This window comes from Sciurus vulgaris (genome assembly GCF_902686455.1).
Source record: "Sciurus vulgaris genome assembly, chromosome: 7".
NCBI lineage: Eukaryota > Metazoa > Chordata > Mammalia > Rodentia > Sciuridae > Sciurus > Sciurus vulgaris.
Genome location: NC_136467.1, coordinates 155,776,886 through 155,803,335, shown reverse-complemented (window position 1 = coordinate 155,803,335; position 26,450 = coordinate 155,776,886). Strand labels below are relative to the sequence as shown.

General features: G+C 44.7%; 4 protein-coding genes across 5 annotated transcripts in view; 2 read left to right on the top strand and 2 right to left on the bottom strand.

Moving 5' to 3' along the window:
• Positions 1–26,450, top strand: part of LOC306666569 (histone H2B type 1-C/E/F/G/I) — a 50,634-nt gene that overhangs the window by 975 nt on the left and 23,209 nt on the right. Inside the window, exon 2 of one of the 2 annotated variants that reach the window (XR_013765332.1) lies at positions 6,788–6,945. The gene's annotated coding sequence lies outside the window, so the exon portion shown is untranslated. Of the gene's footprint in view, positions 1–6,787; positions 7,078–26,450 lie in introns of those variants that run through there. The other variant, XM_079148733.1, reaches the window with a different exon arrangement.
• On the top strand, positions 7,625–9,956 carry LOC306665516 (histone H1t-like). Its single transcript, XM_079147104.1, has one exon. The coding sequence runs from the start codon at positions 8,889–8,891 to the stop codon at positions 9,522–9,524; it is 636 nt and encodes a 211-aa protein (XP_079003230.1). The 5' UTR covers positions 7,625–8,888; the 3' UTR covers positions 9,525–9,956.
• Positions 11,111–11,488, bottom strand: LOC306665228 (histone H4; the record flags this gene model as incomplete). The annotated part of the gene is made up of 1 exon (XM_079146561.1): positions 11,111–11,488. One exon carries the CDS (start codon positions 11,486–11,488, stop codon positions 11,177–11,179), a length of 312 nt encoding a protein of 103 aa, XP_079002687.1. The 3' UTR covers positions 11,111–11,176.
• On the bottom strand, positions 18,167–24,186 carry LOC306665301 (hereditary hemochromatosis protein homolog). The gene is given in 7 exon segments (XM_079146695.1): positions 18,167–18,251; positions 19,158–19,271; positions 19,391–19,666; positions 20,357–20,632; positions 20,804–21,067; positions 23,536–23,591; positions 23,593–24,186. Coding segments are annotated over 7 exon segments (1,128 nt in total). The 5' UTR covers positions 23,694–24,186; the 3' UTR covers positions 18,167–18,210.

The window sequence follows — 26,450 nt, the reverse complement described above, 5'->3', positions numbered from 1 at the left end:
AGAGAAAATATGTGATTGTAGTTACGATGTTACTTAAGCACTCTATGATATCTGCAGTTTTCTGACACTTGGGATGTAATAAGCAAGGCCATATCAATTTAAGAATTCCCAGTTTTTTCAAAAAGATGTTTTAAAGGTGTTACCTCTTAGACTGTAACAGTTTTAACAGTTTCATTAGTGGTCTTCGTTAAACAGGGTATAAGAAAATGCAAAACTTTTAAATAATGAAAATTTTAATAGTTGGCATATATATTTATAGGGAAAATCATTTCTAATCAAAATTAACCTTATGGATAAACTCAAGCTTAATTTGGTGTAAGATGGTTATTTTTAACAGCATAATATAAAAATAACCTTCAGTTAATAGTGCACAGAAGCTTAGGGTTTATTTTGTTACTGTAATTAATGTGAATTTACTAATTTTTCCCCACTAGGTTTATTGGTTAAATGAGTAAATATTTTATTTATAATTTTTGAACTAAAACATGCGCTGGACTAAATTAAATCACAGTGTCCATTTTAAAGGGGATTGATTTTTAGAATGTTAGAAATTAGAAGGACTCACTATGTCAGTTTAAAAGGTGAATTTACATTCTATGATAACTTTAAGAACTTAGATGAATATTGAATAAATTAATACCTGATTTTTGCATCCTTACAATTTCTGACTTTGAGAACACAATACAATTTGCTGAAAAGTTTACTCAATGTAGTCTGCTATTTTTACACAGTTTATATTACCATTGATCAGCAGGTTTAAGAACTAATGTTGTCTTCGGAGAATTAAGAATTATGTTTGCCTTTGTCACTTTGGATTTGTAAAAGGCTGGCTATGTGACGTAGTGTGTGGGCCCTGAGAACCAGGTGCGTTTTGGGTGACTGCCTGTCCAGTTCTGCACCTGTGAACACCATTGCCTGCTCGTTGAAGGGGCAACCAGGTTCTATAGCTGCAGAAGAAACAAATACGTATACTAGATAATGACACTTTAGTTTGTTTATTTTTAAGAAAGTTGGTACTGTTTTGTAGTGTAATAAATTCAATTTGATATATGTCATCACTCTAAAGACTGCAAGCTTTTTTTTTTTTATATACCCATTATTTGTGTTTGCATCCTAATATAGTCAGTTTTCTCTGATACCTTTATTTTTACCTACCCTAAATTCAAAGTAATAAAACGGTTAAAATACCTTGTACACCAAAATAGCAACAACAACAAAACAAAACTATTTCTGGATCTTCATAAGAGCCATTGAGCAATGAGCATTTTTTTTCTCCACACCATAAGGAAAAGTGGAATGCTAAAATCATTAGTTTAATGTGAGAGTTTTCAGAGAATACCTAATTATAATTGATTATAAAAATTGCTTTGAAAGTCCTTCTTGGAGGGTAGTAGTGTAGCTCAGTGTATAGTGTTTGCCTAGTACAGAGCTTGGGGTTCCATCCCCAATAATGGGAAAAAAAAAAAAAGTCCTTCTTGATCAATCCTAGAACAGACTATTCACAATGAGCTCTTGAAAATAATGCCCTAGCACAATATCCTATTTTTAGACAGTCTTCAGTTTTTTTTCTCTCCTGTATTATGTAATTTTTTTTTTAACTTTGCTGGTTGAAAACAGCCTTGGTGTTTGATATAACTTGCACACAACTAAAGGTGTTCTAATAATTAACTAAATGTCCTTGAGTTAATTGTTTGACAAAGCCATGTTGAGACTGTAGGACGCTTATAATTACCTACTTAAAAAGACAGGTGAGAATTAAATGAAATGAAAATAACACTTATTCCAGAAATGGTATGCCAATAAAATGACTACAGAACATTATTCCATGATTAAAAAAAGTAAAAGTCTCTGGAGATAGAATCTCCAAGTTCGACTCGGCCCATTCTTTGTTAGCACTGAGACTTTGAAGAAGGAAGTCATTTAATCTCTCTTTGGCTTAGTGTGTTCATCTGTGTCCTAAAGAGGAAGGTAGTAATCTACCTCCAGAAGATTCTAAAGATTAAAGATCTTTATTGCATACAAAGTTATGTATCTGCAATTGTTACAAATTTATTTTTAACCATCTTTTTACTAAAAGGACTGACCTGAGGCAGTTTATGATTGGAGATCTTGGTAAGAGTTAGTCTATCATGAATGTGAAGAATTTTACAAATTATTTGCTACAAAAATGTCAACTGATTGCATTGTGTTTTCCCAATAGGTTTAAAAGAAAGTGTATTTTCCCAGAGTATATATAATTATCCCTTGAGACATTTCTAAGCATATAAAAACAACAGTCGTCTTGAATCTTCCTGATTTGGAAGGGGGTATAGATTTGCCACTTTATCAAACAATCCCAGTAATCTTCAATTAAAAAGGCATTAAGATTAGTTTTTCTCAAACTTTATCTTGCATAATACTGGATGACCAGGTATAAAATTAAGCTGGGCAGAGTATACAACTGTCTGTGTGTGATCGTTCCTGAAAGACATTCTGAGCTTTGACTAAATTCTTTGAATTAATTATTTAGCTTGGCATGTCCTCAAGTTCTGTGGGTTGATTATAAATTTTAAAAAGGAAGTGCTGGAGAAAGGTGCTTTCTTGCTAATTCTCACCTCAGAAGATAGGAAGAACGAAAATTGAACCGTGGCTGAATCGTTTAAACACTCAGGGTGGCCTTGTCATCCAATGAGCTATTTGCAGAGTAATCCACAGAAAAATCTGACTTTATCTCACTATTGATGTTAGTGCCCTTGCGTTAGATCTCCCTGCTGCTGGCTCAAAGGGACAAAGTAGCAGAGATGATAGACTTATCTCATTTTGAGAAAATAATCCTACCTGGGAGGCAACCCTGGGGCAAAATCTTGACCTCATCAAACCTACCTAGGCTAATCATCTGGCCATTCAGTTTCTCCAACAGTTAAAGAATTGGGTCCAAGAGCAGTAAGCATAAACCTTTATAATGTCTTTCTCCTCTAATCACCTTTCTTTCTTTATTCCTGGCCTTAATTTTTCTTTCAAGTTTTTTTTAAATCTATTATATGCTCAAACTCAGCAATAGAACAAAATAGAAAATACTGAAAATTTTAATTTTCAATAAATTTTCAGTTCTATTGTTAAACATTCTTAAACAATGGAGGTAATGGGCCTTGGGTACTAGATTTTAAAAGAAACATTTGGAATTTAGTGCACTGAATTAAATATATTTTTAGAAATTAAAAAATATATAAAGTAAAAAAATTAATAATTGTACAGATATGATGCGGAGTCTGAGATTCTGCATGGAGGAAACTTTCTAGCCGCAGATGGATTTCAAAGATGCCTGTGCCCAGAAAGCAGCAGGGCCAGGCCTTTGCAGCATGCTTGAAGAGTGTGCTCAGGAATCCAGACTCTTGAGAGGCAGAGACAGAACTTGGCCCTGTAGATCCTGAAGGCAGAGGGACTTTCAGTCAACTGGAAGTGAGGAGAAGGGGTGAGGCACCTCCCACCTGCTTGACCCGTGAGCTGGGTCCTCAGAGGTGTCCTGCTACTGGCTTGAAAGAGCTTTTGTTGCCTTCAGGAGCCTCCTCAAACACCTGAGACAAACAAGACTTGGCAGGCTCTGCCCCTACCCCTTCCCTGGGACCTCTCCTGCTCCTCCTGTGTCATGCCCTATGCTGGAGCCAAATATGCACGCACACATCAGCTTTTCCTGGTTTCTTTTTTTGAGCTTTCTCTCTCCCTTTCTGCAGGCATCTGCTTGGCCGCTGCCTTCCCTGCGAGTGTCTCTGACCACCACCTCCCTACCCTGGTAGCGTCTCTCTCCCATTGCTCTGTGTAACTTTTGCACAATTTTCACCTAATTGCCAAGACTTGTGAATTCTGATTTTATTACCACAATATCCTTAGGGTCTGTCCCTGAGCGTGGTAAACAGCAGATGCACAAAAACAATGGAATTAATTTATTCAATATATTTTTGAACAATGATTATCTCTCAAGCACTGTTTGACATGTGTGCATATGCCAGTGAACAAAGTCAAAATCACTGCCCTCAGGAAACTAGGACTCTAGTGGAGTAAGGCAGAAAAACATAGTCAAATATGTGGTCTACTAGAAAGTGAGTGTCATGGAGGAAAAAAAAGAAAATCCAACAAGGAGCAGGGTTGGGGGTGAGTACTGTAGAGGTGGGGTAATCCACTGTTTAACCAAGGGAACAAGTACTGAGCACAGACCTGATGCCTGGGTCTAAACAGAGCCTGCTAACATTCCAGAAGCTTTGCAGAGCTTGAGGTTTGCAGGGGGATAGCATTTGTTTATCATTACAGAGGAGAGCAGATATGGCATTAGGGTCTAGGTGTGCCAGGTGTCCGTGCTAGTGCAAAAGGCAATGTTGAGTTTGCTTCCACAGATAAACCACAGATCAAAGCAAGGTAAGCGATACTTGCTGTTGTATTTAATAGACCCTTGAAACTTAGTGGCTAAACACCATGGAAGTGCATTATTCCATTATATGGTGCCCCACAGTGGTGAGGGTGTAGCTCCTCCCTCAGCCTTCTCCCACTGCATCCCTTGGGGCATCCTTTGGTCTCAGAGACTCTGCTGGAGACTAAGGATCAGGCCAGCAGACGGAAGAAAGAAAATGCCTCTGTGAGAGAGATTGTCATGACCGGGCCTAGGAGTGGCACCTGTCATTCCTGTCGATCTTGCTTGGCCAGACTCAGTCTCGACCCCACCTCCCTGCCAGGGAAACAAGAAAATTCAGACTTCAGATTGGCTGTGGGCCCATGCAGAGAAACAAGCAGAATGTAGTGGAGGAAGAGCAAGCAGAGTCTGTCATCATGTCCAGTTCTTTGTCCTCCCTGTTCTGTCCCTTTCCTCTTCCTCTTCCTTGTTTCTATTAAAAGGCCTCATAATGGCTTCTCCTGAGGCAGTGACGACATCCAGCACAGACTGAGTATAGCTCAAGTCTTGGGATGATCCAAGAAGGGGCTTCTTCCAATTGTCCCTTGTCCTGAAGGACCCACGTCTGGATCTCTCGATCCTTCACCTGCTAAGGAGTCACCTCCAGGCCCGTCTCCTTGGGAAAGGACAGAGTTGCTGCCCTTATTGGACTTACATCTCAGCTGGGGAAGACAGGCAGCAATAGTTACCTGGTGATTGCATAGGATGCAAGAAAGGGATGCCTTTCAGGGAAAGGGAAATGTGAGACAGGGAAAGGGGGGCCAGGCAAGGTCACAGGTCTGATAATGCCCTTATTAACATCAATGCAAATGTCTAGTGGCCCCAGTAGTTAACAGTGTTGTAGTGCTTGCTGTGTGTCGGGCACTGTTCTCAGTGTCTTACTGTATCAATTCAGTTCATCTTCAGGCAACACAATGTTAGCAAGAGAGCATAAAGAAGGCCCAAGGGCTCAACCAGCCATGAGAAAAGAGGAGGAATAAAGCCTTCTTGGTTCTGTCTCTGAACTGTTCAGAGGACCATTTCCATGCCTCCCCTGAAGGTGTGGGACTGGAAGGGTGTGTGTCAGGGGGTGTGAGCACAGGGAGGGGGAGCTGTGCTTCCCTCCCAGCACAGTCCTTAAATCAGGCGCCCTTTCTAAGGTGTTAGGAGAACCTGTGTGGTATTTGTTAAGACTGGAAGTGAGACTGTCTATTAAATGCACTATGGTGACATCAGAGTTCATCCCTGGAATTAAGAGAGATCGCCGAGGGTTGTGGTACCCTTTACCAGCCTGAGAGAGGTCTGCTCCTCTCATGTCCACCCTCACTACCACAGGCTCTGCTTCCAGCCAGATCTTTGTTCAAAACTATCTAAATGTGACTGGCTACCTTTTCATTAGTATATGCAAGAGATGTAACAAAAGTTTCTGTCTTTCCAAAGTGAAGTGATGGCCTGGGTACAGTATGAGTCAAGTTACAAGAAATCAGGTTATATGAATGTGGGACACTTGTCACAGAAACCTACATCTCCCTGCCAGACTACTGTGTCAGCCCTCAGGAATTACAGGGAGCTTCTCTTATGCAATCCCTGCATGCATTATGCTGTGCTGGGTTTGGACACCCGGAGAGCATAAAATGAGATGTGCCTTATTTACTCGTAAGAGGAGAAGGAAAATATGTTATATAACACTATAAGAAGCACTAAGCATTTATTTGGGTACTTTCTATTGTATATATTTTTCTTTTGACTACACATATTTGAAAGGAAGATGGAAGTGGGGGACATGGGAGTGACTTCCTCTGTCAGCTGCTCATAGGAATGAGCACTTGAGAGAAGGAGGCTTCTGCACACTCTTTGCAGCTCCCCGTGTGGAAGCCCCCACATGGACTCCCACTGTCCTCACTCGAGGGCTTTCTGCATGCACCTGGCCAAGCTGATGTACCCACTGAGACCATCCCCACCCCTGGCTCATGTCACTAAGTCTCTTTTTGAAAACCCCTAGTTCCTTATTTCACCTGAAAAATTCCTATCCTTCAAGTCTCCAATCAAATAGAAGTTCCAGGTCACTGACTTGGCCACATTCTTCATTCAAGTGTAGACTAGAGTGCTAACCTGCAGAGGTCCACATCCTACAGTTGTGCTGCACAGACAGCCTCCCTGTGTCTTACTGTCCTCGCCTCTGAGGAGGAAGAGTGACAGTAGGTAACCGCATAAGGCTGTGGCAATGACCAAATGCACTGGCGTCCAGGAAGTGCTTTAAACTGTGCCTGGCACAGAGAAGGCATCTGGTGAATGCCAGTTGCCAAATCATCATTGTTCTCAGAGTCAAGTACAATAACAGGTGTCTGAGGCACAGCACTGAACCGGTCAATTTCTTTCTTTTCACAGGAGGAACAGCCGGCCACTAGACATCTCTCCACCACTTACCCCTGCTGGACACTGTTTCATCTCACAAAACAATGACAATGAATGACACTGGGAAAAGAGAACTGAAGGGACCTTTAACAGTCAAGGAAGGATGGACAAGCTCCTGGCTGCCACACTAGGTCTTTGTTTTTTAGGTTTTTGTTTTTGTTTTTCCCCTGAGTGTAAGAGTGTTGAATATTCATGTAGAAATTTGTGAAAAGAGAAACATTAAAAAAAAAAAAACTCCTAGTATCTCCTATTCATTATACATATGTGAGATAGCAATCTATATGGATATGAATATGTACACACAATAAATTACATATAGAGCAAATTTTAGACATTATTAATGTCTAATTATTAATATATAATTATTAATATATAATTAATCTATATATGTCTAATTATTAATATATAATATATAATTAATTATATTATATAATTATATATTATATAATTATATTAATATATAATTCTTTAGATAACTGGTTAGAAACACGATTTTTATGAATGTATAATCTATGGATTCATTAGTTATGTAATTAGTTGTCTCTGACTTTTGATTCCTATTTTTTAGGAATGTAGATTACATATCTATATCATACATGAATGATTTAAAAAACTTTTTAGATGTTGATAGACCTTGATTTTATTCATTTATTTATATGTGGTGCTGAGAATCGAACCCAGTGCCTCACACATGCTAGGCAAGCGTCTACCACTGAGCTACAACGCCAGTCCTGAATCTTTTTTTTTTTTTTTTTTAACAGCCGGTACAGCACAGGAGATGCGGTGTGTGCATGTATGTGGACTACTTGTTTCTATGTTACATTTTCAGCTAAGATAAAATATGAATATGGTTCCTTAACTGGGTTTGTTATGCAATGTAAGAATTTCCTAAATTCATCCATTCTTTGTTGCTTTTAAAGCAATGGAATGATACCTTCTGTCAACCTGTAACTATAAGGATCAGCCTGATCCACATCCTGATCCATAAGTCACTGACAGTGGCACAAAAGCTCAGGAATCATGGAGGGTCAGAGAAACCAAACTGATGTGAAAGCATAGCGTGCTCAGAAAAATGAAGCTGAGAACTCCGTATAGAAAAGTATTTATAAACCAAGAGTCCCGGTGCATGCGGGGAGAAGCTCAGAGCTGCCGCTGGACCTTCTTTCAGGGACACTTTCCCAACACATTTGCAACCGCACCTGCCTGTCCAGTCTTAGAGATTGGGTCTGCAGTTTCCACTGGGCCTTCAGACCAGGGTCCCTGTCTCTTCATTTATAGTTAATTGGGAGCAAGGACTGTGTTTATCTGCGACCAGAAGGGGGAGTATTGAATTAACAAAGGACAAAAAACTCAGTGGAGGACACTATTCATGAGGGTGGTCTGATTTTGTGAGACCCTTGCTTCCTTGCTGTCTTCTATAAAGTTCCAGGAGCTGGGAGGTGGTTTTAATCACAGATCACCCTCATACCTGTGAATTGTGTTTTATTTGACGATCCTTGACTAAATAAGGACATACCCTGCAGTTTTTAGATAATTCTACATTCTCTAACTCTTCAGTGATGCAGCTAAGACATCTGTGTTACTTCCTTCACATATATAAATAATTTTCAATAAAAATTGGGGCATGAATAATTTCTTCTCTTCACCAATTAGAAGCTACACATATGGAGGGCCATTGGGAAGAGAGGAAATACATTTTCTAGTAGAAATTTCTTTTGAATTAAGAAGGAAAAGAGGAAGTTTGGTTCTTTCTCTTGAATTTGACGGAGAATCGAGGGCTTTCTCCAAGACATTTGCCACATAGGGTCATTTGTCACTGAAAAGTTAAAAGATATATGAAATCTGCGTCTCTAGGAACCATCCTGCGGTGGAACCTGGGCAATTTGCTACTCTCCAGTTTTGTGGGATGCAACTTTTCATGGTAAAACAAACACAAATGCTCCTCCTCCGAGGGGCGGGGGCGGTGCCTGAGAGATGCACCAATCACAGCGCGCCCTGCCCTATATAAGGCCCTGAGGCCCCGCCACATTTCACACTTGTAGCTGCTTGATAGGTCCTGTTTCTTGGTTCTGCTATGTCCGAAACAGCTCCTGCAGCTCCCACTGATCCTGTTCCAGGCACAATGGAGAAGCCGCCTGCCAAAAAGCGGGGGAAGAAGGCAGTCGGCCTGACAGGTGCAGGTCACAAGGCCAGGAGTTCCTCAGTGTCCAAGTTGATCACGGAGGCTCTTTCCGAGTCTCAGGAGCGTGCAGGTGTGTCCTTGGCTGCGCTCAAGAAGGCCCTGGCGGCTGCCGGCTATGATGTGGAGAAGAATAACAGTCGCATCAAGTTGGCTCTCAAGAGTCTGGTGGGCAAGGGTGTTTTGGTGCAGACTAGGGGTACTGGTGCCTCTGGCTCTTTCAAGCTCAGCAGAAAGGCTGCCCCTGAAACCACCAAGGGCAAGGTCAGAAAACCGGCTTCTGCCAAGGCTAAAAAGCTGGTCCTATCGAGGGACTCAAGGTCCCCTAAGGGTGCCAAAACCAGTAAGGGAAGCAAGAAGCCCAGGACTACACCTAAGAAAGCTCCAGGGAGTGGGAAGAAGGCCAAAGGGGCCAAGGGCATTCAGCCGCGGAAGAGCCCTGCCAAGGCCAGAGCAGGGAAACCCAAGGCTGGGAAGCCCAAGTTGGCCCTGCAGAAGGCCAACCCTAGGAAGGCGGCTTCAAAGAAGTGAAGAGCTTAAATAAGCCGATTTTCTAAGAACCCAACGGCTCTTTTAAGAGCCACCCAAATTTTTAAAATGGCTTGACACTGAAAAATGTAAAAGTAGTTAATGCTTTTGCTGTACTAACCAAGGGAGTTGCAGTAGTGAGATGAAGCCAAGTTGGTCTGCATCACATCTGCAGAAGTACAGATGTTCTTGTCTTGGGTATTGACCATCTTGAAATTTGGGCTATAGTAGGGTTTGTGGTAGAAAAGGGCTGGTTATGTGTGTGCTATTCTAGAATTATTGGATTGGAGAACTGAGTGATATGTTAGCACAGAAACATGCTTAATTTCTTTTATGTATTTTTTCACTATTCTATGCTACAGTCTTGTTTATTATTCTATATGGTATCATTCCAGTTAGGATTTTCCTGGTGTCCATAGACTGAATAGATATGAATCATGGTGCCGCAGGATTGGGGGTAGGGAAAAATTTAACCTTTTTTTCCATTAACCTCTAGCTAAAGTCTAGGATTTCCTGTGTGTGATGGTTAAAAACAAAATACTTTGAGAGTACAGTTGATGCAAGGATGTAAAAATAGTGTTTATGCCGAGATTGCTATATCAACAAACCACTTGTTTCATAACGTATTTTAAAACTATTTGTCTACTAGGAAGGTGATCTTAATATTTTAATATCTTATTTATGAGGCTGCAGAACAGTTCACAGAGATAACGAGGTAACCATAAATGTTACCTCAAATCTTTATGTGACTGTAGTTATTAGGGCTAGAATTCAACTTTCCTGTCACAAAAAATTGTATAACAGGGTGCAAGCTGAAGTACCTTTTTAAAATTTTTCATTTTTCCTTTACTTGTAACTTACCATTTTTACATAACTGTCATAAATTTATACTAATGTTGATTTATTTGGGACCTTGGATTCAGGTGTTACTAAACAAAGCCTGGTGCAAAACTATGCATTGTGTGACTTGACATTCCAGCATATTCTCCGTGGCTCACTAGGTCCTCTCTTGTCATTTGTATGATTAGGCCTTTTGGAAAAATTGTGCCGTAAATGGAACATGACCTAACAGATTTCCATTTGTTGCTAACCAATTCGTCATTGCCTGGCTTGAAAATGATGGACTCTCTGTTCCTAAGAGGTTGAAATTATGAGAATGGTCCAAGAATGTGCCTCACTTGCCTGACAGGACAGTGAGCCCAGACGGAATGAAGAATGGCGCCTCAACCAGCAGCCCCAGGTCTCAACACCGGGTTCCCAACGTTTTGCATAAGTCGTTAAAAGCAAAGTTAACAACCACTGAGCGTTCTTCTAGCCTTGGTGCACATTAGAGAACCTCACTTTGGCCAGGACAGTGCATACATAATCATACCCTCCACAAACCAGCCTTATCGCTGAATGATAGTGCCCAAACAGCTTAGATTGCGCAGTGTAAGACACGAAGCGTTAGGTTTTCCGCAGAACACCGTTTTTGCTGGTATTTGTGTTCGTTTTAGGCTTTTGAAACACATGCTCTGAAGCACATCTAATACGTCTCGGGATACAACTCGGAAAACACCAATGCTAAAGCTAGCTCAGCTCTCATACGAACTCGTGGGCGGCCCTGAAAAGGGCCTTTGTTTATAGAAAACGTAAGCTACCGAGGAAGCAGGAACTCAGCCTCCGAAGCCGTAGAGCGTGCGGCCCTGGCGCTTGAGCGCGTAGACCACGTCCATGGCCGTGACCGTCTTGCGCTTGGCGTGCTCCGTGTAGGTGACGGCGTCGCGGATCACGTTCTCCAGGAAGACCTTGAGCACCCCGCGCGTCTCCTCGTAGATGAGGCCGGAGATGCGCTTGACGCCGCCGCGGCGGGCCAGGCGGCGGATGGCGGGCTTGGTGATGCCCTGGATGTTGTCGCGCAGCACCTTGCGGTGGCGCTTGGCGCCGCCCTTGCCCAGGCCTTTGCCTCCCTTGCCGCGACCAGACATGGCTGCAAGCAGGTAGCGAAACGGGCCCGACAAGCCTTTTAAATACTACTCCTGCGGACCTGATTGAAAACCACACACGTTAGGTGGGGTTTTCCAAATTAGGTCACGGGGGGTGGAGCAAGGAGAATGCGCCATTAAGACCGCAGTGTTCTGATTGGCCCGTGAAACTAGCTTTCGTTGGGCGGCTGAACGAGCGGGGCCGATTCCATTGGGCTGAAAAGCCGGTACTTCTGTTTTGTATCGCAAGATTCCGTCTTTCTTTGCGTTTCTGTGAATTGGAAGTGATCTTATTAGGTCAGTGTCGCTGAGAGGACTCCCAGTCCACGTTTCTTTTATTTCCACGTGCTGACTTTACGTTAGGTAATGGTTCCTTGGGCGTGGAGTAGAATGACATCTAAAATAGAACGGATTCTTAGGCCGATGGACTTTACCTCCACTACTGCTAATATTTCCAGGCAAACCAGTACATTTTGATTGTCTGTGCTGGACAAAGTTTAAGGCTGGCCATGACAAAACTCTACACTTACCTTCTCTTTCTGTGCTTGGGAAGACGACAAGGTAGACAAATACTGCAAATTAAGACATAAAATGCAAACTTTTCCCTCCCTACTTCCTACCTCCTACCTTGGGTCAAAAGTTTGTTGGCTTTTTTTTTTTTTTTTTCCAAAAGTCTGAATCGGGAACAGAGCTAAGGCCTGGGTGGGTGATCAGTTGTCCCTCTTCCCTCTCCCTGGCCTGCCGAACCTGCCTGATCTTGCAATCCTAAACAGGCTTCCCTTTCTGCCTGCATTCATCCACTTTCAACTTGCTCAGGTTTTAGAGACAAAGGAACGTACATTTTGTAGAGTTGGGGATTAATTGTAGTACTAGGCTAATACTTGATTAAGGTCATTATACAGCCTACAAATTCCTCCCTGGTAGTTCTTTGATAAGATTATTGATGTTAAAACAAGGCTAATCAAGCTAAGAAAAACAAAACAAACAAAAAAAGGTGGGGGATAAAAAAGAAATAGGTCTGAATATGGTTGAAGAGATTCTCAAACCAAGTTTCTACTTAGCTTCCTGATGTGGATATTGGAAATTTTCTCTCTCTCTCTCTGTCTCGCGCGCACACACACACCACACACCACACACACCACATACACACAATTGGTACTGAGGATTGAACCCAGGGGATGCTTACCAACTGAGCTACATCTTCAGACCTTGATAATTTTTATTTTAAGAGAGGTCTTACTAAGTTGCTTAGGGCCTCATTAAATTGCTGAGGCTAGCTTTGAATTTATGACTCCTCCTGGCTGGGCCCTCTGAACCACTGGAATTACAGGTGGAGGAGAATTACTCTTGTCTAAAACGTAAACAGGCACACTGCCCACCTCACAACCACCAATCCAGTTAATAATTACCCTAGTGGGTTCTTAGCATGAGACCATGACTTGAGATATAGAAGGTATGATAGCCTCAGACCTGCTCAGCATGAAAGGAGAAGAGATGCAGTGGGAGAGGAGACGCAGGGAGGGCAGAGAACCCACCGTGGTTATATGGTTTGTTAACACTTATAATATCATTATGTGGTTATCTTCTGTCCCCAGATTGAAAAGTTTTAGATTCCTGACTCCCCATCACACATGCTTAGCTGATTTAGCTAAGGCTGCAGGTCAAATGTTGCAGAGAAAAAGTACAAGGACCCAGGTCATTCATACAACTCTGCATCTCTATGTGCTTTATAATTCATGAAAATAATGATAGTGCTACAACATGTAATTTTGTGTCCTGACATGCATTCCAGAAAGTAACCGCCTTTGATTAAACTATAGTTTTTTTACTTTTTTTTCCTGGTACCGGGGTTAAGCTTAGAGGCACTGGACCAACTGAGCAACATCCTCAATCCTATTTGAATTTTTATTTAGACACAGGATCTCACTGGTTGCTTAGCCCCCATTTTGCTGAGGCTGGCTTGAGCTTTCAATCCTTTTGCCTCAGGCTTCAGAGCTGTTGGAATTTATAGGCGTGCACCACCACACTTGCTTTTGAACTGTTTTTTTAAAAATTTATTTGGACAGCAAATTTCTAACTTTATCCTCTCTTAAATATTGTTTCAAAATTTTTATAAACGTGGTTGCAAATAGATTTTATTTTCAAAATTCTCTTGAATTTTCAAAATTCTCTTGAATATGTTCTTAATCACATATACATAAAGCCCAAAAATAGACTTTTGCATTTGCTTTTGCTCAAATTTAGACAAAAGAAAGACCATCAATTGTTAAGTCCATTAAAAAGATGGTCCTGTGCAGGTGGCCAAGCTCTTTGGGCAGTGCTGAAGTTGATTACTGACTGTTTTACCAAGGTCAACTGCAGCAACTCAGCTTAAGGAATGGACCTAGGACACTCCATTGACCCACAGAGTAAAGTTACCCAAGGAGACTATACAAATATTGATGCTTAACTTCTAAAGAGTGCATTGAAGATTCCACAATTCTTTTCAGAATCTTAGAACCAAAACCTATAATTCGACTTTTCAGAAATAATGTTTACCCACAAATCTGGTAGGTAAAATCGATTTGCAGGGGCTTCAGTACTATCCATCTCAATATTTCTTGTATTCATCATTGGTTTGAATGACACAGAAAGTAGATGGAAATGACACAGAGAATAAATGGAAATGTGAATCCAACAGGTGGAAATTTTTATATTACAGAAAAAAGTTCTTAAATTAAAAAAATACACCTGAAAAATGTTTCAAAATATTTCTGATAAAATTATAGGGCTACAGTAAGTTTTGAAATATTAAAACAAATTCATTCCTCCAGGTCAAAAGCATCAGAGGTGCTGGTACTCAGCAGCAGATGAATGGTTGGGGTCCTATCCTGAGAGGACAGTAACATTGCTGCACATGTTTTCTGGATGCAAAGGTAGTGTTTGTGTAGTGGTTGTGAGCTGACTCTGAGACAGAATCACTGGATCAAAATCCCAGCACAACCATTTGCTACCTCTGTAGGCTTCAGCAAGTTACCTAACCTCCCTGTGCCTTGGTTTCCCTAAAATCAAAATAAGGGTAACAGAATAACAATATGTCCTTTCTCAAGGGGTTCTTTGGAGTAATTAAATAAATGTTCGGAACAAAGGCTGATATGTAGTAAGTAAAAAGAACTAGCATAAAAAATAGTTTTAGAAGGCATCCATGCCACAGGAGGTTCTACTGAGGATGAAAATACATTTGGGCAAAAAACAGACACTAGAGAAGAATCTACTCCAGATACACCATATGGATCTTGCACAACTTAAACAACTGCTAAGGTACAGAATGGTGAGCATGCATGCCATGCAGCCCGGACATACTGAAGCAGCCGGGCTCTACAGTACAATTATCCCACAAAATACTTTAATATTGTACAAATTATGACCCAACGTCTACAGGGTTGAAATGACAATACCTGCCCACAGGTGAACATCTCCATGCTTAAAGCCATGCAAATTGGCAGGACAATCATTACTCAGCCAGAGTGTAGTTAGAAACGAATGGCAGTTTATAAGCAACCGTATAAGGTTTGGCATTTTACAGAAAGGTCTGCTTTTAAGTGTGTGTATTATACAATACCTAAAGTACTCTCAGCACCATTAACATGTTAATACATCTTGAGAACTGAGACCTGCCAGGCACCACTGAGTCACTGAACTTGACTCAGATGACCTGGTGGTTCTCCAGGCCTCTCACCGACTGGCACAGCTCACAGTCACTGGGATTCCAGCTGCTGTGACAGCTGTTTAACTATTTATTTGCCCTAATTTCTAGGCTCTTTTCTCTGCCAGCATCTCTTGCACAGGCCCTTTTTCAACCCTCCACCCTCAGCCTCCTGGGCCCTTCAGAGACCCGTGACACCGCAATACTGTTACCATGGCCACCAGGTGGCGCCATTCTCCTGGCTCCCACCCTGAGTTTTGGTCAGAGATGAAAAGATTTTAAGAATTTAAGACCTAGGTCTTCTATTCTTCCCCTCCTGGAAATAACTTCCTTTGCTGGTAAATGAATACTTGACAAGTGTAACTCCATATTGTGTACAACCACAAGTATGGGATCCTAATTGGAATGGGCTGTACTCCATGTCTATATAGTAAGTCAAAATGCCCTCTATACTGTCATGTATATCTAAAACCAACAAATTAAAAAAAAAAAAGTAAGATGTAGGACTTCAATTTTTCTAATGTAGTTAGCCTGAGAAGTTGGTAAACAAAGGTCAGAAACATTGACCTAAGAAACACTGAAAGAAAATGGAGATTTATCATTTCTATGGTAGAAAAATTAACAGGCCACAATTGCTGATGATGAATTCATGTATTCTTGTGCAGATTCTTGAAATTTCTTGAAATTCTTGAAATTTCAGCCTGAGTGAAACAAAACAAGTACAAAACTAGCCGCTGCAGAATCAACGGTGACATTCATTCAGGAGGTATGATTAAAGATGCCCTCTGGCATTCTACTTGGAGTTTAGCACGACATTTGGAGTTGTGATGGGTTTGAAGGTAAAATAACCAATATCTTATGATTAGATGATAATGTCCCTACAGTGAATAAAAACAATCATTTCAGCTGCCACAGTTTAATGAAAATATTCCATGCAAGAAAATGTAAAAAACATTAAAAGCATTGTAAATGTCTCCTACATGAACTGTTAATTATATGCATAAGATGGACAAGAACATTTAGTAAAATCATGTCATACATAACACAATCGTAAGCTTATTAAAATATGTTTGTTAATTCATATACTTTAGGGCAGCAATAGCAAAAGGTAATAATTGAGTTGTTAATAGAGTTTTTCAGTGGTTTATGAAATTATAGCTTTAATTTTATTTTCAAGTTCTCTACAATGAGTCCAATTTTACTTTCTTCTATATATAACTTACATAACCAGAAAAAAAAAATAAAGATTTTTTTTTAAAAAGTTGAGATTTCTACTCCAATTCAATGTCTACCAACAAACTTTTGAGTTGTTTGGTTTTCTGAGGCACTTGTCTTCCCACAGTGCCATACCACAAGTAGCCAAATGTATACATTGCGGCCGAATGTATACAGTGCCAAAAGTAAGCCCATGGCATCCGGATGAAGATATATGGACATGTAGGTACATAACTCTTGAACATGGTCAGATGAATCACTTTCCCAGAAATTCCCAAGTGGCCTGGTGAGGTTAGCTTTTAGGATGTGCATAAATGGGGATGAGAACTAGAATCCCAGCAGTCCCCGGTGGATGCCTGTGTATCCTGCAAGTTGCCCGGTAGCTTCCGTTCTACCAGCTTGCAGTAGGAAATACTGTTGCAGTTTGTCGAGGGAAATGACATTGGAATTCCGAGTCTGAGTCAATGGCTGAGGGCAGACACTACAAAGCCCAGCACAGCCACCAGCTGACTGCACCAATCACATTCCTCCTGTGGGGGCTAAAGAGAAGGCAGAGGGAACACCAGAGGAGTGAGTGACCACCTTTCAGGCACTTTGGAATTTGGAAAGGAGACCTGACAGCTGAGGGTCAGGAGATGGTTAGATGGCGTTTCCCTCCATTTGGGTCAAGCTCACTAAGAAGAAATGCAATGAAACAAGAGAGAAGCCTCTTCTTCTCTGTGTTCTCTGCTCATCTCAACCACCTGAATGTAGTGGAGGGTGATGGATCAAACAGCCAAACAGACTGAGTCTGAAAGGCATCTCCATCCCTGGCAAACTGCAAGATGCTCCATACTTCACTTTCTTCATATAAAAGGCAGGATGGGGGGAATAACAGTACCTATGCCATAGAGTTATTATGAGAATTGCATGCAATAATGCATGTGGGTAGATGGACACCCAGCACTTTTGAAAAATAAGTGTCAGCCTCATGATCAATACTATAATCAACCTTTTCACGATTCTCTTTACTAAGACCAGGAGAGAAGGCACTTTAGATTCAGCATATTAGACAAGCATCACAAATGCAGCTGTCCTTTATCTTTGAAAACCTATAGGACATCTTTGTGCAAATTAGAAAAAGGTAGCTGTCCTCAATCGCCTCCCATGTATGTCCCTCCCACCTGCTGAAAAGTATCACCTGCACACAGACCGCCATCCTTTTCCAGGAGAGGCGCCTCCTTGGTGGTGCAGTGCACAGCCTTCACGGCTGCACAGTGTCCTAGATCACCCTTTGATGAAACGAAACCAGGGTGTGGTGACAGATCCTGGATAATAAAGAGGATTCAGAGGAAAGCTGCGTGGGTCCTGGATGCAAAGAGCTGAGTGCAAAATTCTGACAAGACTACAAATGTACACGTTCCCGGGGAAAAGGCCAGGCTTTTCTCAGGCGTTAAAATGAACCATGAGTCCCCAAACTGTAAGGAGCCCTGTTCCACATATAGGAGGCGAGATGACAGGTGTGTGGGGTCTGAGGCCAGAGGAGATGAAGGGAGCCCCCACGTGCAGCCTGAGATTTATGGGACTCAGCTCTCGGGGACAGGTCACAGCCCAGGGTGGCAGTCTTGCAGAAACTCAGAGACATGTGGAGAAAACTCCTGGGGAATTGAACAGGGAAAGCGAGGAGCAGAGAGTTCTTCAGGCACTTTCTGTTGGGCAGGTCCAACTCTTCCTGAAGCCCTGAGAAGTCCGCGAGGGTGCCCCGGCTTTGAGTCCAGGGTGTCTCCTCCCTGCAAGAGGTCTGCCCAGGGTGTCTCCTCCCTGCAAGAGGTCTGCAGGCTGAGCCTCACTCACAGTCCGCTAAGACGTAGTCCCTCGCGGCCCCGCCTGTGAAGACAAGAGCCCCAAGGGACAGGCAGCACAGACCCAGGCAGCGCTCTGCCTCTTCCCTGTCCCTCGCCTTCCTCATCCACCCATCTCATCCCTGGCCACTTGTGCCCAGGGTACTGGGTCCAGGCACTGTCACCTCCGGTCTGGAATTGTTTATTGGCCCTCTGACTGGTCTCCTTCCCCCTTGTCGCCTCCATCGATCCATTCATCATAGGGAAAGCATGGTCCTCCTTGCCGTGTCCCTTCACTGACCCCCCAATGGTCATGACTGCACAGGGCCCAGAACCCTGCATGAGCTGACTTCTGCCTGCCCGTCATTTCCCCACACCATGGAAGTTCGGAGGGTGGAACTGGTAACAGACAGGAATGCAAAGCCAGGGGCGAGGTATAGAAGTCACCTCCCCCAGGCCTCACAGGGTCCCCTTTCATGGTTGCTCAGCTGTGCAGACCCCTCTGATCCTCAGCCTCATCTAAAGATCCCCCTTCCTCAGGTCCAGGGCCATTCTTAACCCTAGGTGACACCATCTGTCCTCTGACACCCTGAAGCATTTGCAGCATACCTGCTGGGGCCTCAGGGGTTGTCCTCGACTGTACTTATGATCAATTTCACTCCCTGCAGGACTTGGGAGGTGACAAGAGCCACAATGACTTTCTTAGCCTCAAAGCCCCAGCCATTACTTAAACAGCACTTGTAAAACAGTAGGTGCTCAAAGGAGGTGTGTTGAATCAAGAACTTCATCAATTCCCTTCCTGCTTCCAGAGAATTTGGAGGTGTCGGTGCCTCCAAAGAAGTAAGAGGGGGAAAGGGTTCCCAAGGATGGGGCTTCCCCCGCCCTGTTCCTGCAGGGCTATGGTGTCCTGGGGTTGGAGGCCCTGAGGACACTTCCTCCTCTCCCTACTCACGTGAAGCATACTTCTTCATCAAGATTCGGAGCAAAATTCCAATAAAGAAGATGAGGACACAAGCCGTGGTTCCACTGATGACCCCAACCAGCAGGGCACTGGGTGCAGAGGGCACTGAAAGAGTAGAGGCACGTTCAAGCTGGCAATGGGCACCTTGACCAGAGCAGACCCGTCCCTCCATGCCACAGGGACCAGCCCTTCCCCACAGCAGGTGTCCCCGGCTGGCACCTTACCCCAGGTGGCTGTGAGGGGCTGACCCAGGCCCGGGTGCTCCACCTGGCAGGTGTACCTCTGCTCTGCCCCAGGGGGCACGGCCACAGCCACCCAGCCCTGGTAGGTGCCATCCCCGTTGGGCAGCACATCCTTAGGCTCAGCCTCCTTAGCATCCAGTGGCTGGCTGTCCTTCAGCCACTGCATGGTGATGTTCTGGGGGTAGAAGTTCAGAGCCTGACACTGCAGAATGGTCACTGCAGAGGCCACGCGACGAGTCACCTTCAACCATGGAGGCACTTGACAGAAAGAGGAAGGATGAGGAGAGGGAACTTCCATCCTGCCAGCAAGACTGGAGCTTTCACTTCCCTCCAAGGGTGGAGGTACACACCCCTCAGGCAGAACAGTGCAGCAGGGACACCCTTTGCTCTGAAATGGTTTCCAGGGTTTAGCTCTGAGGCAGTGACATTTGGAGAACAGTTAGATGTATATCAGCCTGATCTCCCATCTACTATGTACATACGTACACCTGTTACCCAGGTCCTCGGTTCTGACAGACGGATCCTTTATGTGGATCAAAAATCACTGAATACAGACTACCCATTCATCTGGGTTGACCCTGCATGCATTCTTGTAAGAAAGGGTCTTATAAGATAGGCAGGTTGTTGTACTTGACATGTTTTACGAAAATAACTTTAACCTCCAGAAGACCCCGCTGCTCTGATAGGCCATCCACTTGGTATTTTCTTGCCCTGGAATCCATGCAACCACAGATACTTCCTCTTTAGCCATGTACATAAGAAAAATAGCTAAAACCATTGACTCATGGCAGCATCACCTACCTCAATTATAAGGTGGAGACCCTAGGATTAGGAAAGCACTTTCCGGAACTTTGAGAGATTCATAGCCTTGACACCTCTGAAATCCCCTGCCTTCTGTGCCCTCCTTCCATCTCTAGAGTGTGGGGTAGGTGGGTGTTTCCAGCATACCTTGCTGGTCCAGAATGCCTCTCCCCAGTTCCAAGAGCTGCCGCAGCTGCTGGGGGCAGTCCCTCTCAAGGTAGGCCTTGTTCTGCTTAGCCCGAATCTGGTGCACTTCCCACTCCAGCTTGGTGGCCCAGGCCCTGGGCTCTGCTGCTCTCCAATCCAGTGTGTCCAGACAGAATTCGAGGTGGTCCTGCCCATCGTACCCATATTTCCAGAACCCCCTGGTGCTGTTGTCTGCTTGCACCTCACAGCCCAGGATCACCTGCAGGGTGTGGGACTCTGGAAAAACCCCCAGTCTTGTTACCGAAACCAAAGGAGAAGATTCCTGTCCTAACCATTCCCAAGGACCCAGTCATCTCAGTATGAAAACCCCCTTCCTCTCCCTTGCCTTCTAGTTTCTTCCATCAGATGCATTCCTGAGATGGTAAGGACTCTGCCCCTTCCACGTACCCTTGCTATGGTTGTGGTTGTCCATGATGGTCCAGAAGTCCACCGTGAACATGTGGTCCCAGCCTTTTAGGCCCTGACTCAGCTGCAGCCACAGCTGACTCGAGGTCCTGCCCTGGACCCAAGGGGCTCTGGCTTCAGCGCGGCGACTCTCATGATTGTAGAACACAAACAACTGGTCGTCCACATAGCCCAAAGCCTCAAACAAAGGCAGCCCGAGGTCCATCTCTGAAGCGCCCATGAAGAGGTAGTGCAGAGAGTGGGACCCTGGAGACAAAGCAACAGGCCCTCAGGTGGGCGGCAGGGAGGAATGGGAGGGAGGCAGAGGCGTCACATGCCACCAGCTGCATCTGGTCCTGACCCTAGGGAGAGAGAATGCCCACCTCCCCTCAGTCAGGCAGCCCAGGCTGCTCTCCCGGGTGCAGCTGGCTCCCTCTTTTGCACAAGGCTGCCAACCTTCACCCCACTCCCACACCTGGGCCATTTCCCAGAGCCAAGAGTCTCTGCAACTCCTAAGGCGTCTGCAGCCCTGGTGGTTAAGCTTAGGGTAATTGCTCAGAGCTTACTAGAATGGAGACCCCAGGAACTCACTTTAGTGGGGCTTTTTACTACATAGATGCCTGATTGGAGTCTCAAACTTGTGTCCAAAATCAGGCTCTTGATTTCCCCCCCAAAACTGCTTTCCTCTGCCTTCACCCTCTCAGAAACAACCTCAGCACTCCTCACGCCAATTAAATTAACATAAAGTAAAATAAGTAAAGAACAGGGTCTCTGTTGAATTGGCTCTTCCATGGCATGCATAGATCCTTCAACGACTTCCTTCAAAATACATTCCATCATTTCTGGCCTCCAGCAGCATATGGCTTCCTGGATGGTCTCCTGCTTTCCACACAGCAGCCAAAGTGACCTTCAAAAACGTGCCCCGGGTCATGTCGTCAGCTGGAGTTCACACCCCAGTCTAGCAGGGGCGCGCAACCTTGCCTGTGGTCCTGAGACCAAGACCTGTGTGGCCCTGTACTCCTTGCTCTTCCTTCTTCCCAGTGGTTCTATGAGGAGATTTTGTCTCTCGGGGACACTTGGTAATATATGGAGACTTTTGGTGGTCACAGCAGGGATTTGGGGGTTGCTCCTAGTGGCATGTTCTGAATAGAAAATAGCAACATGTTCTACTGCGCCCATAACAGTTCCCTCCACTAACAACACAATGTTGAGTAGCGTTGAGAAAACCTGCTTCAACCAGCTTTCCAGGCCCACTTGGTTTCCTGGGAAACTCTGCTCCTCATCAGTCTCCATCAGTGTCACCCTTATTGTTTTCAGGTCTGGGTTCAAATGTCAGAGCGACAGAGAGGCTGGCCTGACCTCCCTGCTTCGCATCTTCACAGACCCAGCAGCTGCCCAATGTCGTGTATTTTTCTGCTCATTTGTTTATTACCATCCCCAAGCCCCACCCAGTGGAAAATAAAGACTGAGTTCCAGGGTTGGGGGTGTAGCTCAGCAGTAGCGCAAGGTCCCCATTCCATCCCCAGAACCAAGGGAAAACAAAAACAAAAACAGAAAACAACTTTGTTTCTTGCTCTCCCCTTGGGTCTAAAACAGCACAACACAGGGTTGGGATTCTTTCTATGCTTCTGAACAATGAATATTTCTGTTCAACTTCAAATTCTATTATTCAACCAATAATGCGGAGCGCTGTTGAGGAATCAAAGGTATAAAGTGGAGACATAGGCTTTCTGGTGTACCACTGAAAAAAGTTACCTGTAAGCGGTCCAACGTGTGATAAGGTAGGTAACCTGCTGCGCTGAGTGCCCAGTTAGGTAACTAGGTAGTCACTAGGAGCTAAGAGTAGGGGTGTAAGTATCGAATTTAACATCAGAAAACCAAATTGCTTGCATTCTTTGTAACCTAAGAGCTATTTAACCTGAGGCCAGTTTAACAGGAACCTATTAATAGTTCCTATTTCCAAAGGCATAATGGCAGTCAAAACCACAGAACTAAATGTGGTTTCAAACTGACTCCATTGCTAAAATATTGTTCACTACTTTGGCATCCTTTAGAAAAAGTCCTGTTAATCATGCCACATATAACGAATCAGCAAAGCCGAGCTGAAAGCGATGCGTTCCACCGGATTGGGCTCGATCGTTACAAAGTGCCCTGTATTTCCGACCGAGAACCAGCGCGGGAGCCGGGGAGGCCCGGAGACGGATTCTCAGGAGCCGCCCGGGGCGGGGGCAGACACCGTCCGCCAGAGGCGGCCTGGCGCGGAGGAATCCCCCGGCCGCGCCCCGCAGGGTCCCTCCGCGGGCGACCACCAATCTGCGCTGCGCCCTGGCGCGGAAACACCGGGCGGGCGCCGAGGTCGAGAGGTGAGAGCTTCCTGTTCTGAGATGACCGCACGAAACGGGAGCCGCCGGCCTTAGGACAGTGAGCGCGAGCCGCGGACCCGCAGGCCGCGGTCGGCCCAGGAGGGAGCTACGAGGTTTACTCCGAAGCGCCACGGTCGGGAGGGAGCGGGGCTCCAGACGCCACCCGGGCAGAGACGCGGGGCCCGGAGCGGGACGCGCCGGCCGAGGGACCCCGCCTGCACTTCGGGGCGGGCGTCCCCTCCCGGGGTCTGGGCGGGAGAGCGGGGACAGGGCTGCGGACAGGGCAGGCTCTCGAGGTCACAAGCTCCCAGGAGCCGAGAGGCCCTCGGCCGTCCCTCCCTCCCGCGCTGTGGCCGCAGCCCCCGCACTCACGCGGCGCTCGCCCCTGCGGGACCCCGATGCGCACCAGCAGCAGCAGCAGCAGCGGGCAGCGCGCGCCGCGCTCGCGGGCCCATGTCCCCTCGCCGCTGGTCGGACTCCGCCTCTGCGCGGGCAGGGAAGCGGATGACCCCAGGAGTCACCCGAGCCATCGCCCCGGCCCGCGCCGCCCGACCAGCTTCCTGGAGAGGCTCCTTCCCGGCCGCAGGGGAAAGGGCGCGAGTCCTGGGGCCTGGGCGCCTCCCGTGGCCGGCGAGGCCCCTGCTTGTGCCCGCTGGTGAGCCCGCCGTCCCCCGTCTTTGTGTCTCGAGGAGGTGTTGCCGACCCGGAGGTTTATATCACGATTTGTCGATCTAAATGCTCAATAGTTAAATTTTAAGTTTGCTTAAAATTTTAATGACGGATATTAGAAACCTTTATCTCGAATGTAGTTCAATTTAATCTTATTTGATTTAGAAAGATAAATGTTTTTTCCGCGAAAACTTCGTTTTGTTTTTTGATTAGCAAATTGCATTCTACTACAATATTTTCCCCAAATTTACATGATTAAATTATCTGAGAAGTGTGGCACAAACTTTCTAGCACATTGATTGCACATTGATTGGGGCTGCTTGGACCCTGCTCCCGCCTTCAGATGCTCAGATTTAATTGATATGTGACACCTGGGCACTAGGATTTTATAGCTTCCCTCAACCTTCTCAGCAAAGTTGGAGAATTATGCCTAAGATTTGTTTTTAAGTATACATGAAAATTTTGGCAATTAAAAGAAATCAAAATTGGAAATTAGGGTCTCTAAACTGTAGGCAAATAAATGAAATATGATCCAGAAAATGATGAGTACATTGGGGTTGTTTTTCCTCTTTTTGTGACAGCTTTATTGAGATGTAATTCACATACCACCAATTCAACCACTTAAAATGTAAAATTTAGTGGGTTGTAGGGTATTTGCAAAAGTGTACAACCATCACTAAAATCAATCTTAGGACATTTTCACCTCCTCCAAAAGAAACTGTTCTTTAGTCATCACCCCAAGTCCCTGCCTCCTCCCTCTCTGGACCTGGACAAATCGCTAGTGCACTTTCTTTCTATACAGACCATTTCACACACAGAGAATCAAACAGCATGGAGTTGTCCATGTGTGTATGTGTCGGTGTGTGACTGCTTTCATTTAGGATAATGCTTTCGTATATGCTTTTCATGGACCAATAATATTCCCTTGTAAGGTGCCTCACTCCACATTTTATTTTTCCACTCAGCAGCCGAAAGAAACCTAACCCAGTCTCTAGAGGCAGACGTCACACACCAATGAGAGTGGTGTCCTGGTTTCCCAGTCACTTTCCAAGTCCTCAGCTCCTGGCTCTGCTGCACTAAATATTGAAGCAGGAATCTTGGTGGGGCACAGACCTCCTCCAGTCCATTGCCAGGACTTCTACCAGGGGACTCCCCCGCCTTCCTCAGGCTTCAGACTCGATCTCACACTGGCTTTCCTGGTTCTCCATCTCTGATGGACAGCTGGAGTACAACTGCATTCTTCTTCATGCCTGGAGTCAGTTGTCCCCCACACCCTTGTTGAGAAGACAGCTCTTTCTTCTTCATCCAATTATTTTTTGACATCCTTGTCAAAAACCAGTGGATTTTACTGTAATCCCAGTCACTGTGGAGGCTGAGGATTACAAGTTCAAGGCCCAGCCTCAGTAATTTAGCAAGACCTGTTTCAAAATAAAAATTCTAAACAGGTCTGGGGATGTGACTTTGCGGTAAAGTACCCCTTAGGTTCAATATCCAGTATCAAAACAACAACAACAAACAAACAAACAAAAAACACCAGGGATAAAAGATCAATTGACTTTAAATGTGAGGATTTACTTCTGGATCATTGATTCTATTCGTTTGAACTATTTTCCTATCTTCCTGTCAGGACTACACTGTCCAGGTTACTGTAACTTTATACTATGTTGAAATCAAGAAGTGTGATATTGGGCTGGGCTGTAGTGGCAGAGCACTTGTGTGAGGCACTGGGTTGGATCCATCTACAATTACAAAAAAAAAAACAAATTAAAAAAGAAGAAATGTGATCTTTATAAATTTGTTCTTTTTCAAGATTGTTTTAGCTGTTTTGGGCCTGTCGAATTTCCACATGAATTTTGGACCTGCTTGTCATTTTCCTGTGTATGTTTGAAGACTATAAGAAACAAATGCATTTCTCCCTCCCTTTTCTCCTTCTCCTCCCTCTTCTTCTTTCTTCTTTCTGTTCCTCCTCCTCCCTCTCCCTCTTCCTCTTCCTCATCTTCTTCCACTTCTGTGACAATGGGAAATAACCAGAACTGAAATACTGGCCAATACCGAGACTGAGCATTCAGGAAGGGGATTCAAAAGTTAGCATATAAACAAAAAAAGGAATTACCAGTCATGTTCTGGAAGCCATGGAATGTTTATTAGTGCCAAAAGATGCAGAGGAATAAGATCAGATGCAATCGAAAGTCCCCAGTTGTACTTATGTGTGTGTAGGTGTTATATCTTTATGCATCTCCTTACATGTATATGTTATATGTATGATTGTGGAAGGGGGAATTTCTTAGAGTGGCTCACACAGTCAGAAGCTGGACGGTCTCACAATGGCCATCTGCAGGCTGGAGAGCTAGAAGAACCAGGAGCTACTTGGTCCAAGAAGCTGGAACCTTAGAACAAGAGGGACCCATGAGGCAGCCCCAGCCCGAGGCTGAAGGCCTAGGAATCACTGGTCTGAGTCCACGTTGGAAGAAAGAAGGAGCTGGAGTCCAGAGTCCTCAGATGGTCACAACAGCAACTGCAGCACTAGTTCAGGAAGGGGTGCTTGCCTCTGCACTGACGTCCTCCTTCTTCTTCGTTCCCGTCAGACCCCCAGCTTGGGGACTGGGACTGCCCACATT

Bases quoted from the DNA above. Each gene is read 5' to 3' on its own strand.
- LOC306665516 (XM_079147104.1), top strand. From the start codon at position 8,889: ATGTCCGAAACAGCTCCTGCAGCTCCCACTGATCCTGTTCCAGGCACA.